At 33.8% G+C, this 17,905-nt stretch overlaps 1 protein-coding gene across 1 annotated transcript in view; it reads right to left on the bottom strand.

Moving 5' to 3' along the window:
• TBCD (tubulin folding cofactor D) overlaps positions 1-17,905 on the bottom strand; it is a 522,548-nt gene that overhangs the window by 447,290 nt on the left and 57,353 nt on the right. Inside the window, exon 7 of the mRNA XM_044675187.1 lies at positions 2,282-2,327. Coding sequence (XP_044531122.1) covers positions 2,282-2,327 — 46 coding nt within the window. The remainder of the gene's footprint in view (positions 1-2,281; positions 2,328-17,905) is intronic.

Below are 17,905 nucleotides of genomic sequence, written 5' to 3' on the forward strand. Positions count from 1 at the left end.
TTATTTTTTACTTTGTATCCCCCAGCATCTTTCACACCATAGGTGCTTAACAAATATTTGTTGAACGGAAATGAAAATGGTAATATTCTACAATTGTAAGACCACAGTAGGAATACTGTATAATACCTACTTGGGTAGGCTGGGGGGAGTCACAAAGTTAAAACAAGATATGGTTCCTCACTTAATGGAGCAAACAGTCTATCTGAGGGCTTATAACACACGCAGAGATAACTGTAGTTTCAAATAATAATATAAGATAAAACTATTAGAAAGACAGAGAGATTCAGGAGCAATATCATATAGTGGCTAGAAAGCATACTTTGGGATTCTTTTAGAGACAGTCAGGAAACTGAACAAGTTTTATGGATAACGTGAGGCTTGGGTCTTAAAGTTCTGTCTTTAATACTATCTATGTAACCATGGGATAAGGTGAAAAAGAAGGGAAACAGAGAAAGAGCAAAGAGAGAGAGATTTTGAGGGAAAGGGGTACACAAACCCGTTACAAAGCTATAGTTTGACAATTTCAAAATCTGAACAAGTTTACACCTTCAACAAATTGCTTCAATTGAAACCAAACATTTATTAATCACCTAAAAATGAAAGACAATGTAAGTCTTACATCTAATAAGAGACTTGAGTTTTTAAAATAATTTTATTTATATAATTTTGTTCCCTATAATTTAATATTTTTGGTAACTTCCAAAAAGTGGCCCAATATTTTTCAGTAATTAACAGAGACAGAACATAGACCTTATTCATCAACTATTTCTTCTTATAAAAAGGAAATAAAAAGACGAAAAACAGACTTATGGTTATCTTATGCATATAAAAGGTTAAGAATGGATTTCTCAATCTAGCTGTGCAAAGCGAAAACAGTAATTCAGACAATCAATTAGGCCCTTACAAACCTCATTTCACAATCTTTCCCTTGAGTACATGTGGCAAATGAGAGGGAAGTATACCTCCACTTTTCACTGAAGTTTCCAACAACTTAATACTAGGAACATGATTTTACAATTTAGAAGTCAAGAAGGCAGGATAGAAAGACAATATATATGACCAAAACTAGAAGTTCCAATGCTATCATTTCTCAAAGGAAAAGCCTCTATATTGTATCCCATTCTCTAAACCCCATCAAGGAAAATGAAATCTAAAGGTATGAGGTCTTTGGAAACTCTTCATGCTCCACGTCAGCAAGCATTTATTTTTTTTTTTATTTTTTAAAAATCCTTACCTTTTATCTTAGAATCAATACCAAGTATCACTTCCAAAGCAAAAGAGTGGTGAGTGCTAGACATATGAGAATAAATGACTTGCCCAGGGTCATCCAACTAGGAAGGGTCTGAGGCCAGATATGAAATACGCTACTCTCAAGGCCTGGCTCTCTATTAACCAAGCCACCTAGCTGCCTCTCAAGAAGCATTTACTAAGCAGGCACTATGTTAAGTATTGGGAATAAAAAACACAAACTGAAAGAAAGACAATTCCTGCCCTCAAGGAGATTACATTTTAGTGGGGGAAGAAAACATTAAAAATGCTAGAACACAGAATCAGGGAAGAAGATGAAGGTACCTAGAAGAGAAGCATCATAGAACAGGTCTAGGAGAGTCAAGAATGCATCTGAAGAAGAATGAAAAAATGGCTGGCCTAGGCAGCTTCCTCCTTAAAAGGGTATTTATGAGAGAAACCAACCTATATGAAAGAAAGGCCAAAGGAGTAGAGGGTACTTCCAAAGTGTGTAGATCAAGGATAGAGTTAAACTTAAATGAAGAAGTCCAGACAGTAAGGAATACAACCAGGAGAGGAATGGAATCTAAAGAGAGGAGACCTTAGACAACTCTTCATACTCCATTAAGAAACAAGCCAACATCCCCCTCTTAACAGAGAGTAATGGACTCAAGGTGCAGAATGTAATACATGTCTTTTGGTCATAGCCAATGATGGAATTTGTTTTATTTATCTAAGTATATCTGTTAAAAGGGTTTTGATTTTGCTTTGCTTTTTCTGTTTTTCAATTGTGAGCAATGAGGGGGAAAAGTAAGAAAAAACTGATTTTTGTTTATGTAAAAAAAATTACTTTTTTTTAAAAGGATCAAAATAATTTGAGTACAAATAATGATCATAGTTACTATGCTATTAGTAATGGTATAAAATGACCAGAGAAATTATAAGAAATAAAATATAAAAATATAACAATTTCAAAACATCTATACATTCTCAAAATGAGAGAGATATATTCGGTCAAAATAAACTTAAACCCAACTTTGAAAATAATACTTACCATAGGGTAAACAGCTTTCCCTTGTTCCATGCTTAAACACCTGTGCCTACCAGAGGAAAACAAAAATGCTTTTGAAATTACTGAAAATACATTTTAAAACTTTAAATAACCATAAGATCCATTTTTAGCCATTGCAAAAGTGTGACCCTAAAACTTCTCAAGAAAATAACACTAGGAATGTACTTTCTAAGGGTAAATGGAAATCTTCCAAAAGTTCATTTTTGCTAAGAAAGCAAAGATTTACATAAGCAATTAACCAGAATAACTTTATAGTCTATTGAATCCCATGCAAAGTAGCCAATAAATTTCCAACTTTTTTTTAAACCCTTAACTTCTGTGTATTGGTTCCTTGGTGGAAGAGTGGTAAGGGTGGGCAATGGGGGTCAAGTGACTTGCCCAGGGTCACACAGCTGGGAAGTGGCTGAGGCCAGATTTGAACCTAGGACCTCCCATCTCTAGGCTTGGCTCTCAATCCACTGAGCTACCCAGCTGCCCCTCCAAGTACTTTTAAGAACCCTTACAACAATCAAGATAGGAGAGGGGACATCATGGATTCATTGTTCACATGTGAAAAGAATATCTGCCATTGAAAGTGAGAATCAAAAATAAGACTATAGATACAACTGGATACTAATTTTAATGACATTTAACTCATCAAGAAGAAGACTACAAAGACAACTGGACACTATTTTCAAGAACATTTCAATAAACTCCTGAACTTATATTAGCTGTTCAATAAAAGTTTGAATTTTTTAAATAAAGGTTTAAAATAGGAAGAATAATACTCAATAGGTAACTGTAAAATGTATATTTTAGCATTTAGGCTTGCTATTTAAAATTAATTATTATTAACATACATTTATAGGATTATGATAACTATTTATATATTAATAACTATATACTTTTATAGGATTATAATAACTAATTGATACGTAAATGGTAAAGTATAATAAAGTGTTATAAGTATTGATATTAAATTCACCTCAGGGGGGATATTAGATGTATATAATGCATATAATAAGGTGGATATTAGATGTATATAATGTGTATATCTTGTTTATTTTTTGTGCATAGTAACTAAAGATTTATTTGGATTAATATCTTTAAGTCCTTATTTTTGTAGAGTATAATAAGAATAGGTTTTTTATTTCTGTAGAGCATATTAAGAATTTTGTGATTCTATAACTGTAAATACTTGTAATTGTATATTATTTGAGACTTACATGTTGCAAGAATTGTTTTCCATTCTTTCTCTCTTCACTTCTCCCTGTTCCTAATATAGATTATAGGATAGTTTTGTTAGAAAGATCCACTGGGGACACTGATCTCCCAACGGATCTCAGGGATGGATATGTTAAGAGGGTTTTTCTTAATTTCTCCCTTTTTCTCTTTAAGAGGCAAGGGAGCAAAAAAATTGAGTAAAAGCCCCAGGCTATGTAGGCTGTCAGTTGGTGACAGTTAGAAGGGTGTGGCAGAGAATTGGTTAGTAAGTTTTAGGCAGCTGGAAAATGGCTTTTGTCTCTGGAACCTATAACTGACAGTTGGACACAGAGAAATGGATTTAAGGCCTAACAGCCTTATTTATTATTGATTAGCTTGGGTAGATAGGCAGTAGTTAGATAGTGAATAAATTATTAGATAGTCAGTGTAGAGAAGTCTAGGCCTGGGCCTAACCCTGGCAGAAGAAACTGCCCTCGAAGGCAGATAGATTTAGGGTTTTTAAGAAAATTTTAGTTAGGTTTGGGATCTTAAGTAAGAGTTCTCTCATTTTCTTCCTTTCTGTTTCCTATCCATACTTTCCTAATAATAAACTAAGTGTTTTGTGTTTACCAAACTGTTCTAACTTTGTTCAAACTCCTACCCCAAAATTTAACCCTTCATGGCATCAAAAAGCCTTCAGAAGTGATTATATAAAGAATAAATGAGCAAATTAGGCAACAATAAAAATTTTAAAATACAAGATAGACATATAGGAAAATAAGATTATGCTATAAGTCATACAATGAAAAAAATTATATATATATATGTATATGTATAAATATATACTAAAGAACATGGCAGCCAACTTCCTAAAAGAAGAATTTGTGTAAAGACATTAAAAACAAAATATAATAATAACTAATACTTTCCTCTAAGAACTGGAAAAAACCAACAGAAAGATAAATAAGAAGGAAAGCATACTAAAAAAGAAATATGAGCAAAAATATAATTGGAGAATAAGTAACGGCATCCTCAATTATTTAGAGGATCAAAGAAGAAATCACAGAAACAAAAACATCAGTAACAATGAAACAACACTGAAATTTATGGGACACTGCAAAAGCAGTCCTCAATTGCAGATTTTTATCTCTGAAAACTTACATAACCAAAGTAAAAAGAGAGATGATCAGTTAAAAGACCAGACAATAAATAACTTAGCAATCCTGAAACAATTATAAAGGAAGCTTAAAAATCAACGAAATAATAGGACATGAAAATCAAATAGAGAATGGATATATTAAAAACTACTGCATTGCTCTGAAAAGTCTACATTCTCAACCAGAGAACTGAGGCACAACACTGGACCAGAAGTAAAAGGGAATATTATCTGGCTGGGGGGAGCTGAGGAAAAGATAGGGAAAGACAGAAATATGAGAAAATTCAGAAGGTAAAAATCAACTGCACTATTTAATGCATCTTATGATTGCTACACTAAGAAGCTTCTATAACCGAGAGATAATCTTCAAACAACTCAAGACAGGATTTAACCAGAGTACTGACAGATAGATAAAATATAAACCATCTGTAAAAATATGCCTTCTCACACCCTTGGTGGAATAATTGGCAATTATTTAGGGAAAGCTTCCTTGGCTCTAGGAAAAAGTGACTCATGTGACTCTACAACAACTCCTCAGGCCAATTTTTAAATGGCAATTACAAGCTTTAAAGGGAGTGTCATTGACTGCCATTGACTGGACCTTTAATTCTTCATCATAAGAAAAATACAATGGAATCTTTAAAGAAAAAGAGCTTGGGTTTTACCTAGCCAATTAGGATCTAGTTGCAAGAAAAGAAAATAGACAAAAATTTAGGCAACAGAGGGAACATTCTCCTCATTCACATCACCTTGGGAAGACCTCTAAATTTTCAGATGAGGATCTGAAGTCTAAAGAGTTTAAGTGACTTGCCCAAGATAACATAGGTATTTGAGATTGGGAAAAACAATGTCCTTATGGCCTGGTAAATGATAACTGAAATCTATCCTTTTCTCTTGGAGCTGAAATCACATTTTGGAATCACATCTTCAACACTCTTAAAATATCCTGTCAGACAACTTAACCCAAGAAGATAATAATCCAGCCCAAGGTTCATAGAAGCTCAGCTTTTCTTAGAAAATTTTTGAATGAAATCAGGGTGGTAGATTGGTAGAAAAGAAGAGGAAAATTGTTCTCTATCTGAATATGTTCTGAACATGATTCTCAACACACCAATGATGAAACATCTTCTGCCCTCCAATATCCGCCCTCTTCCATTTCCCATCCCTAACTTGTTCTGTTTGGACCAAGGAGCAATGGATAAAAGCTACAGAAAAGCAAGTTAAAGTCTTAATGTCATGAAAAATTTCTTAACACTTGTCCAGAAATGAAGTGCTACAACTACTTCAATAGCTATAACATTTTACAAGGAAAGACTTTTCCCCATAGAGCTGAGTGAGAGTACCTAGCTCATAGTCTTCTTTCTTGTAGCATAAAGGAAAAAAAATTAGCATAGTTGGAAATTCTATGGTTGTAGCGCAAGGCCTAATAGTAGCAAAAGCCATTGGCAAAACCATTCTCAGGGACTGAAGTATAGAGGTTCCTTACTTTGAGGAGAAACCTAGACTCCACTGTTGGAAGAATTCAGTCATCCTCCAAAAAGTAAGAATCAGAGAAATGAAATGTTGGTTTCTCTACATGGGGAACTTTCAGGAGGATTTTTCAAAAGGAGTAGAGATGCTGCTCTCCCTAAAATAGGTTATGGTTTCTGTGTCGGTAGACCTAGTTTTCCCCTAAAACCTTTGTGGCCTTTAAATAAATAAATACTTAGCATATACCAAATGGCGTGCCATTTAAATATCTAAGGGAAAAGTTAAATAAATTAAAGGAGAAAATATACAGTAAAATTATATTTAATTTATCAACTAAATGTACCAGTTTTCCTAACTAAACTTTTTTTTAAAGAAACAGAAAAAGTTAAAGATTTGAATAGAATTTTTGATATATTATATATGCCAGATCTCTGGTGATTACTGGGAGAATATAAAGGAGTTTACCTATTTCTTATCATATATATAGTACCTTTACAAAAACTGATCTTGAATTAGAGCATAAAAACCTCATACACAAATGCAGAAAAGCAAAAATAGTAATGGACTAAAAATTATAGTGAACAAAGGCCCTAGAAAAAAATTTAATTAATTGGACACTAAATAATTTAATCCTAAAGAATTTGTAAATCAAAGAATAAACTATATAAATAATAAATAATTTAATGAAAGATAATAACAGTGAAACAACTTATCAATATTTGGGGCATGTAACAAAAATATAAAGGGGAAAATTTATGTCTCTAAATATTTTCATGAACCAAAAAGAGAAAAAGTAGCTCTATTAATGGGCATATAACTAAAAAGAAATTTAGAAAGCAACAAATTGTAATACCTCAACTAAATGGCAACATATAAATTCTTTTTAAAAAAGGAAAGAAAAAATCACTTAATGAATGAATAGGAACAAAATCTAGTTTTAAAAATTAGATAAAATTAACTATATAAACTATTTTGAGTTTTTAAAATTAAGAAAAGAATCAAATTATCAAAATCAAGAGGAAAAGGAAAATTCACAACAAATGAATAGGAAATTTTTAAAATTTTAAATATTTTGCCAATAAAATCAAAAATTTAAAAAATGTGTGAATATTATCAATAAAACAAGACTGATAGAAGAATACTAAGTATTTACAATTTGTTTAACATTTTAAATAATTTCTATAACCCAATCACAGAAAAACAAATTGAATAAGGCATAAAGCTCTGAAGAAAAAAAACCTAGAATAAGCTGGATTTATAAATGATGTCTCTCAAACACTGAAAGAACTGATCCTGACATACAAATTGTTTACAAAAGTAGGAGAGGAAAAGGGATACTACTAAATTACTTCAATGATTCAATTACGTTCTTGATATCTAAACCAAGGAAATTCGAAAGTGAGAAAAATATAGATTAATATCCCTAATGAATAGCAAAATGTCAAAAAGATCATATACTAATATCAAATTGTATTTACATAAGGAATGAAGGCTAAGTTCAATATTAGGAAAACTTTAACCATAATAGATCAGATTAACAATAAGAACCACCAAATCATATGATTTTATTGATAGATAAGAATTAATAAAACTAGAAAGATAAAACTTTTCATGAAATATATCTATTTCTATTTTTTAACTATCAAATATTAGAATTAATAAGTCTTTATTTAATATGGTAAGTAATATGTTAGGGGTATGTCTACCCCAGGCATGTGAAGACTTCCACTCAAAGAGGAGGATGAGAACAATTTGTTCCAATGGCCATTAAGGAAGCAGAATCAAGCAAAATGAAGTGCTTAGAGTTTAGTCAGACACTGAAGACACCAAGGTCATCCACTGCATCACAGAATATAACCAATCATCCTGATTCTTGTCTTGCCACTGGTCTTTGTTGGTTATGGGAAGAAACAGTGAAGCTGACAACTTTGTGCAACTCTGCCTTGCTTAAATCCAATATATGCAAGAGTCAAAAGGCATTATCTATGATGTCATTTTGGTCCTCTTCAATACAAAGCACAAGAATCAACCAATCAAGTAGTATGCATCTAAAGCTAAAAGTTGACATCATGTGTAATGGGGATGAACTATAACCCTTTCTAATAAGATCCAGGTTAAAGGTAGATCACTAATGTGTATTACCATCACTACTATTAGATATAATGCTAGAAATACGAACTATAACAATTAGACAAGAAAAAGAAATTAATGGAACAAAGACAGACAAAAGGAAATAAAATTATTGCTTTTTGCTTTTGGTTTTATTGTTTACTAAGGTGGTCAACAAAAACTTAACTGAAACCATTAATTTCAGCAAAGGTGACAGATATAATCTACCTATCCAGTACCATCCATTCCCATGACACTACAAAAAGTTCATTTAAAAAGCTTAAAAACAATAAAGTCCTAATGAAGAAAGAAAAGAACAAGAATTAAAAGAGAAATAATGTAAAAAATATGGGAAAGAATGAGGAGTTGGAAGAGTAGTAATAGCATCAGATTTCAAAATATAGTATAAACCAATAATCATTCAAATTACTTAGTAGTGGTTAATAGAGCTAAATCACTGGAATTGGATATACAATATAGAGAAACAAATAAACGTAATAGCCTAGTGTTTATAAAAATCCAAATACCATCAACTACTGCAGTAGGATTATTTGGCAATAACTGTTTAGAAAACCTGAAACAAATCTGGCAGAAGAATTAGATATAGATCAAAACATACCATATACAAAAGTTAAGTCAAAAAGGATCCATGATTTAGACATAAGGGGTGATAGCATAAGCAAATTAGGAAAACATGGAATAATTTTCCTCTCAGATTTATGGATAAAGAAAGAATTTATGACCAATCAAGAGGAAAAGAGCATTATAAGATATAAAATAGAAAAATTTTATTATATTCAATTTAAAAGGTTTGGGGCACACAAAAAAAAAAAAAAACAATGGAACGAAGTTAGTAGGAAAGCAGAAAGCTACAAAAAAAATTCAAGGCAAGTTTCTCTAATAAAGACCTATTTCTCAAATAGAGAATTGAGTCAAATGTATAAGAATACAAGTTATTCCCCAGTTAATAAATGGTCAAGGGATATAAATAGGCAATTTTCAGATGAAAAAATCAAAATTATTTAGTCATATTAAAAATGTTTTAACAATGCAACTACCAACAATTTGGAAATTGGTCTTGATCAAGGACACATGACAAAACTAGTGGAAATGCGCATCGGCCAAGGGTGGGGGGGGTGGGGGGGGGGGGTTGAAGGGGAAAGGTGGAGCATGAATCATGTACCCATGTTAAAAATGAATATTAATAAATGTTAAGAAAAAATTTTTTTAACCTAAATATACAAAGTAGGAAAATTAAGTAGAAGAAAAATGCCTATCATTTATATTATTCTATGTAATTAGATGGTCAGCCAATGGGGTTAGTACATCAATGCAAGTATCTTTGGCAGACAATTCAGATGATCAGTGAACTGGGCCCAGAACTGAATAACTATGATATTGGACTGTATTGACTTTGGAAAATTGTGCAGTGTAACCTCATTTGACCCCCAATTACTTCACAAAACATCTGTTTAACATCAATCTTCTGATGATGGTGTATAGAAATAAAGCAGGTTCCAAAGAATTAAAGCATCAGTTCACCTAAAGGGCAATAAAAGAATGAATGGATGGATGAAAAAAAAATGTTTTAAATCACTATTGATTAGAGAAATGAAAATTAAAACAACTTTGAGGTACCACCTCACATGTATCAGATTGGCTAATACAACAAAAAAGTAAAGTGTTAAATGTTGGAGGGGATGTGGGAAAACTGAGATACTAATGCATAGTTAGTGGATTTGTGAAGTGATCCAATTGTTCTGAAGAGCAACTTGAAAGTATAAGGGTTATAAAAACAACTAGAAAAAACTGTACATACCCTTTGATCTAGCAATATTAGTACCAGTTCTGTAATCAAAAGGGATTTTAAAAAGGGGAGGGAAGGCACCTATTTGTACAAAAAATTTTACAGCAATACGTTTTGGGGTAGCAAAGAATCAGAAATTGAAGAATTGTCCATCAATTGAGGAATGACTGAACAAGTTGTATTATACAATTATACAGAAGTCCCTTGCTATATTGCAGTTCACTTATCACGACTTCACTGTATCCTGGGTTTTTTAAATCTATATAATATATAAAATTCTGTATTGTGGAGTGCAATAAGTAAATAATAGCTGGTGTACTGATAACCAAACTATTATTATTTAGCTGTTATAACTAAACTAAAGTTAGTATGGACCAAGCTATTATAGTAATTATAGTTGTCAGTTGTTAAACTATTTAGTAAGTGGATGAATGGCAGGAAGCAGTTTGATCCAACTCTTCTTTATTAATATCTATGAGGAGAGACAGGGACAGGACACAGAATTTAGGAATAGGACAGGAATCTCTTAAACCTAACACTAAGATTTCTAAATAAAACAACACCAACAAACTGCTCCTCATGGAGCTTCTTGTTCACGGAGGTGGACCTGATCTATACTCTGACTAAAAATTAACTTCTATCTTACTAAGCTATGCTAAAACAATGAACTTTAAATATATAATAAACTCCTAATGTAACATGTATAATTTTGAAAGAAGTTGAAAGTTTCTCTCTCTTCAGAAGTCAGAGAAGAAGCAAGCCTCTGATAGTTAAGTCTCTCTCCACTCAAAATGCAACTGTTCCCTCAGTTGACAAAAAACTGTACTTCAGTTCCCCCTCTGGTGAAGAGGGGAAAAGCTCTCAGTAAACACACTCTTCTCAGTTTAGTACGTATCTCAGCTCTCAAATAAACAGTATCTAAAGTCACTAAAAATCTTCCCTTTCTGTCAGAGAAAACACTCAGCCACGTGCTCTCCAAGGAAGTCCAAGAAAAAGGCCCAGAATTCTCCAACTGCCTCTTCTTTATCCTAGGCCTCTTAAAGAGATACCTGCAAATTCTGTGTGTCTTCCCTCTTAAAGGGGACAACGCAAAAGTGGACAAACCCTGTCTCTAATCTGAAATCTGCTCTTAATGAAAGCTAAATAAATTCTTATCACAACAGGAGTTGCACTTATCACAGCACACTATTGCCTGATGGAATAAAAGTGCTGTATTCTGTATCCTAGGCTCTGATTGGATCAGTGACTTCAGGTTAATAAGAGTGTGGAAAAGGTTTATAGGAGAGTAGGAAGGTATAAAGTCTTAAAATACATATAAAAATAATAAAATAAATATAATACGGCTACTTTGCAGATTTTCACCTATTGCAGGGGTCTCTGAAATGTAACTCCAGTGATAGGTGAGGGATTACTGTAATGAAAAACTACTCTGCTATAAGAAATAGTAAGCAGAGTGATTTCATAAAAACCTGGAAGGACCTACACAAACTGATGCAAACTTAAGTGAGCAGAGCCAGAACACTATACATAGTAACAGCAACATTGTACAATGATCAATTATGAATAGCTTAACTATTCTCAACGATGCAATGGTCTGAGACAATTCTAAAGGAGTCATGAAAAATGCTATTCACTTCCAGAGAAAAAACTAATAAAATTTGAGTGTAGACTGAAGCATACTATTTTTCATTTCATTTTCTTTGTGGGTTTTTGTTTTGTTTTATGTATAGAAAAGGAAGGCGAGAATTCCAAATTGGGGGAGAGAGTTAAAAGATATTGAGGGGAGGGGTAAAAACAACCAACGTAAATATAGGCAGGAGATGGATTGTCTTGTTCTAGAAAAAGGAAGGAAGCCAGTGTCTCTGGATGATAGAGTATGTGGCAGGAAAAAGGGTATAAAAGGACTAGAAAGTTGTGGAGGAAAATGGAAAGCTGATCTGCCAAAAAGAGGTAAAAGAAAATTATGTCTAGAGACTGCATGGCAGAGTTAAAAAGACTATTCCTTAGTCTAAATTCAACATCTATGAACACTAATTAGGTTTTCTTACTTTACAGTTCCTTTTCTGGATAAGTTTTGCTCTCAGCCTTTGAATGAGCAGAAACACTTCTATTCAACATTAATGTACCAATTCATATAACCTAGTTTATACTACGCAGTTCTCTCTGCATGGCATACATATTTTAGCTTGCTTTCCAGTCATTTTCCTTCCAATTTTCAAATCACTCATTTATAACTTCGGTGAGAAGTTCATTATCTGTGCACACAATGAGTTTATCAATTTTGGGGAGGTTTTGATTGCTCAATGTCTTTGGCAGTGGCTTGTAAAGTTGTCATTGGTTTCTCTCTTTATATACAGCACTCATTTTTTAAAAATACTGAGCCATAGTCAAATGGAAGTTAGCAAAGGTAGTCAGGGGATCCAGGTAAAAATCAAGTAAGATCAACTACCCCACCCAAAAGAAGAGCAAATGTTGGACCCTGGCTCTTGTATAGTCACAAGTCAAGAGCTAACTCTAAATCACTAAAGTGATGAGCAAAATAAACACCTGGCCAATATTAAAAATTCCTGTAAATCTAAGATAGATGAAAGAAGTAAAAAACAACTCCCTAACAACTTCAAGAAGAGATTCGCAGGGCAGCTGGGTAGCTCAGTGGATTGAGAGCCAGGCCTAGAGATGGGAGGTCCTAGGTTCAAATCCAGCCTCAGACACTTCCCAGTTGTGTGACCCTGGGCAAGTCACTTGACCCCCATTGCCTACCCTTTATCACTCTTCCACCTATACTTATATACTTCAATACACAGAAGTTAAGGGTTTAAAATTTAAAAAAAAAAAAAAAGAAGAAGAAGAGATTCACAGAGGGAAAAAATGAACTTTCCAAAAGGTCTACATAAATAGGTAGGAGAAAAAAAAAAAATCAAAGTTCTTGAGAAAAGGAATAGCTTAGAAAAGAATGTCAAATAGAAATCAATGATTCTAGGAAAGAGGAAGAGATGTTAGGGAAAAAAAAATCAAGGCTGGAAAAGAAAAAGAAAAAATTTATATCTGATATAAAAAGAAAATTACCTGGAAAATAGGTCAAGTACAGATCATTTAGGAATCACTGTCTTTTCTGAAAACCATTATGCAAAAGAAGAAAAATTTTGGCATTATATTTCAAGAAATCAAATATAAAAGCTGAACTATTAGAATCAGAAGGCAAATTAAAAATAGAAGCCAACAATCACCTCATAAGAGAAAATCCAAAAGGAAAAGTCCCCAGAAATGTCTTAGTTAAAATCTAGAGTTCTAATAGCAAAGAAAAAAATACTGCAAGCATCCCAAAAGGATGCAGTTCAAGTACCAAGGAACCACAATCTGGATTACATAAGACATTGTGGCTTCTGCTAAAAACCAGAGAAGATCTTGGAATACAAAAGAGATTCACTTACAGCCAAAATTTAGTTTAACTTGCAATCCTGAGCATAATATAGTTGGGGGAAGGGAGAAAGGGAGTAGGAAGAACCAGTCTTTAATAGAAAAAGGATTTGAAATTATTTCGATGAAAAGATCACTTTGCCAGGAAGACAAATAGAATCATACAAGTCAAGAAAAATCTAGAAAGATAAATCTATCTGAGGAATTAGAAGGAGCTAAATGATGAGGTAGTCCTAATGTTTTAATAGAGGGAGAAGAAACACGTGCCTCTTCAGAACCTTCATATCTTCAAAGGGTACTGGATAAGTTAAATAAGAAAAACATTGAAATATGGTGGTTCTTTACTGCAGGTTTAAAGAGGGAAAAGAAAAAGATAGGTAACTATGATGCACTAGTGTAGAAAGAAGGAAAAAGGGGGTAGAACCTGCTATTTCTCATAAATGGGGAATCTGAAATTATACAAACATGAAAGAAAGAGTTCAGAGAGAAGGCATTAGATCACCCTCCTTATCTGAACATGACAAAAGATGTTTTGAAACATATACATACACACACAGTATAAAGCAGAAATCCATCAAGCTCAATCAGGAAAAAGGAGGAAGGGAAACACTTATAAGTAGGAAAATAAAAGGAAGGAATAGCCACAGGCAAAACAAATTTCTGGGTCCTGATGTTAGTATTAAAAGAGAGGAAAAAAAAGAAAAGAATCAGAACTTAAGGGAAGTAGGTGCCTTAAAGTGTCTCATAGATAATTTAGGTATGGCTGAAAAAATGTGGAATGTTAACATAATGGAATATTATTGCCACTTGAAAAATATAAAAAGAAACAATTTCAGAAAATTCTGGGTAGTATGAACTGGCAAAAAAGGGAACTGAAAAGAACCAAGAGAACAATTTATACAGTCACTGTAAAGAAAAACAAATTTTAAAACTTAAGAAGTCTGGGGGCAGCTAGGTGGAACAGTGGATACAGTGCCAGGTGTGGAGTCAGAAGGACTCAGGTTTAAATCTGGATTCACACACTTCCTAGTTGCATGACCCTGGGCAAGTCAATTAACTCCAATTGCCAAGCCCTTATTGCTCTTCTGCCTTACCTGAAGAAGAGATAATAGATTCAAGATGCAGAAAGGTATGTACTGTGAAGATGGAATTATCTCTCCCCTATTTATTCTTTAGACTTCAGTCACCAGGAATGTATACATCCCATCCCACTTAAAAATTAAGTGGTGGGGGGAGGTTTATGACCCACATGTGCTAGTGAGTGACAAATCAAAAACGAGTGACTGTCCCTTGGGCAGTCGGAAGCAAAGTTTAAGCTGCCATTGGTCCACATAGAACTGGAAGGTGGACACAGGAAGTGATGCAAAGAACTATCTTTTAAATATGATAGTAACTTCCTGTGAGGGAGATTCAGCCCTTTGAACTAAGCCTTGGAGGAGCTCCGGTTTGAGACCTCAGACTGCTCCCTTTTGGATTATCACATGGGTGAGTGAAAGGCTGACTCCCTTTCCTTGGCTTTTCTAGAGGCACTAACCTCCGAAGAGGCTTCTTGTCTTGAAGAGTCTTGTGTCTAAAAACCTTGTTTAATTAACCTCTGTGCCCACCCTTTGCTGGGGCCTCTGAAGCCCTGCCTGGTTCGGACCTTCAGATCAGGCCAGAGTAATTATCTCTCTCTCTCTCTCTGTCTCTCTCTGTCTCTCTCTGTCTCTCTCTCATTTTCCCTACTTTCACTCTTCCTATTTGTAAATAAACTACCATAAAAGTAATTCTGACTTGAGTCTTTAATTTGGAATTGTGTAATCAATTCCTGGCGGTCTTAAATATTCAGTAGTCCAAGCATAATTTTCCCCTTTACAATACATTTTTGGGAATGACTACTATGTAGATTTTTTTTTTTTTGCTAAACTATGTTTATCTTTTACCCAGGCTTTTATTCCTCTTTCACTTAATTGAGGAGGAGATAGTAATAATGATGTCCAAATAAAGAGTGCTATTAAAATATTTTTTAATGCACACAAATGAACAGAAGAAAGCTCAGAAGGAAGTATACATAAGGAGGACTATTTTTAAAGTAACAAAGAATACACTGTAAACATATGTGTATACACATGCATATACATGAAAATGTACATATTTTTAAGCAAATGATATAATACAAATTCATCACACCAAAGAGAAGCTTCTTTTTGTATTCCACCATTTATATAAAAATGTTTTTTTTGTGTGTTTCACTTCAAAGAAATTTGATAAGGCATGCTTATCAAATTTGTAGATGACAAAGTTAAAAGAGATAACAAACACAGAATCAGGATCCAAAAGCCTTAACAGTCAGAGCTTCGGGCTGAATCTAATAAGATAAAGGCAACAGGGATAAATGTAAAGTATTACATTCGGATACATGTGTCACATGGAAGTAGAATTAGATTTGATCTGTTTGCCCTAAGAGAAAGCAGAACCAGGAGTAATGGATGGAAGCTGCAAAAACACAAGAGACAAATTTAGGCAAGTCAGGAAAAACATTCTAACAATTGTTACTTGTTGATACATGTAAAACCCAGTGGAATTGTACATCAGCTAAGGGGGGTTAGGGGTCTTTGGGGGAGAGGGAAAGAACATGAAGTATGTAACTATGGGGAAATATTCAAAATTCAAATTAAAAAAAATTGTTATTGTTCAGTAATTCAGCAGTATCTGATTTTTCATGACACCATGGACCATCGCACGTCAATACTATCTATAAGCTTTCTTGGGAAAGATACTGGAGTGATTTGCCATTTCCTTCTCCAGTAGATTAAGACAAACATAAGTTAAGTGACTTCCTCAGGGTCACATAGCTAATAAGTATCTGAGGTCATATTTGAACTCGGAACTTCCTGACTCTAGGCCCAGAGTTCTAACCTAGTTGCCTTAGATTGGACTGTCTGAAAAAATGGCAGGTTCTTTCTTGTTGGATATTTTCAAGCAGAGACTGGATGATTACTTGTTGATATGGTATAGTAAAGATTCCTTTCATACTGAGTTGGACTGATGAAGTCTCTTCCAAATCTTAAGCTCTATAATTCTGCAACTCTGAGTAGAAGTGCTGATAAGCTCCTAGAAAAGAAAGTAATATTTCCTCTACTGGCAACTTTTAAAATAGGCAACATTTCACTAGAAGACAACAAATGTGACAAGGCACAGAATATAGAAACTCATGCCTCAACTCTGTAGTAGCTCCCACCCACATGGGCAGAAAGAAAGATGAGCAATGAGGTCAGGCTCCTGTCCAAGTTTAATAGCTAAGAGCAAACACCCTATTGTTTTGTTTTGTTTTTAAAGTGCAGAAGAATAAGTTCTCTTTCTTGTTTCCTTCGGTATTACATCTTGGCAAAACAAGCTTTCTTTCTGTTGAAAATTTTCCAACTGAATCACACAGGTTGACCCAGCTGCTGTACAGAGGTAAAAAGAAAGCAAGGAGAATGGCACTCAGTGATCTATTTGAAGATGGATAGGACTAAAGAGAGAAAAAAGGAAAGGATAAAAAAGAAAAAAGAAAAATGAGATTTCTTTAAAATGCTTGATTGTACTCATGAAAACAACATTATTATCTACTACATTATTATTTTAATTGCCTAGCCTAGAAAAGAGTGATGACCATAGATCAGTTCACAATCATAGTATTAGTTTTGCATTATTTTCTTAGGGGAAATTGGAAATGTCTGTTGTATCAAACAAAATTTATTAAGAAAAATGGAGTGAGAGTCAGGCCTAGAGACAGGAGGTCCTAGGTTCAAACCCGGCCTCAGCCACTTCCCAGCTGTGTGACCCTGGGCAAGTCACTTGACCCCCATTGCCCACCCTTACCAATCTTCCACCTATGAGACAATACACCGAAGTACAAGGGTTTAAAAAAAAAAAAGAAAAAGAAAAATGATCACAATGCTTCAATTTACCAAACAGAGGTTAGTCAGGCAATAAACTTTATTCAGTGCCTACTATGTACCACACACTATGCTAAGACCTAGAGGTAACTGTGCTGCTAATAATGAAAAAATAATCAGTTATATGGATACTCCAAGTAGAAATAACAAAGATCACTGTAAATGGAATCAGGACACCTAAATTCAAATCCTAGTTCTGCTTTTCACTATATAACCTGAAGGAGATCACAATCTTTCTTGGATCTGTTTCCTGATGGTATAAAACCAAGGGATATGAACAGATGATCCTGAAGTTTCCTTCTAGCTCTAAGTTTCATTATGTTCCTCACAAAGTTACATTTTAATGAAAATATTCTCTAACTTATCCAACTTGTTGAACAGCAAATAGAAAATATAAGTAATTTTACTAACTACAAATTAGAAAAGATCACTAACATATAACTATTGATATCCAGAGCTTCCTATTATCTCTAGGGGAAAAGGCAAACTCTTCTACTAGGTACTTTCCTTCAAACATACTAAGCTTCTGCCACAGTGGCCCTATT

The sequence above is a fragment of the Gracilinanus agilis genome, chromosome 4, assembly GCF_016433145.1.
Source record: "Gracilinanus agilis isolate LMUSP501 chromosome 4, AgileGrace, whole genome shotgun sequence".
NCBI classification, from domain to species: domain Eukaryota; kingdom Metazoa; phylum Chordata; class Mammalia; order Didelphimorphia; family Didelphidae; genus Gracilinanus; species Gracilinanus agilis.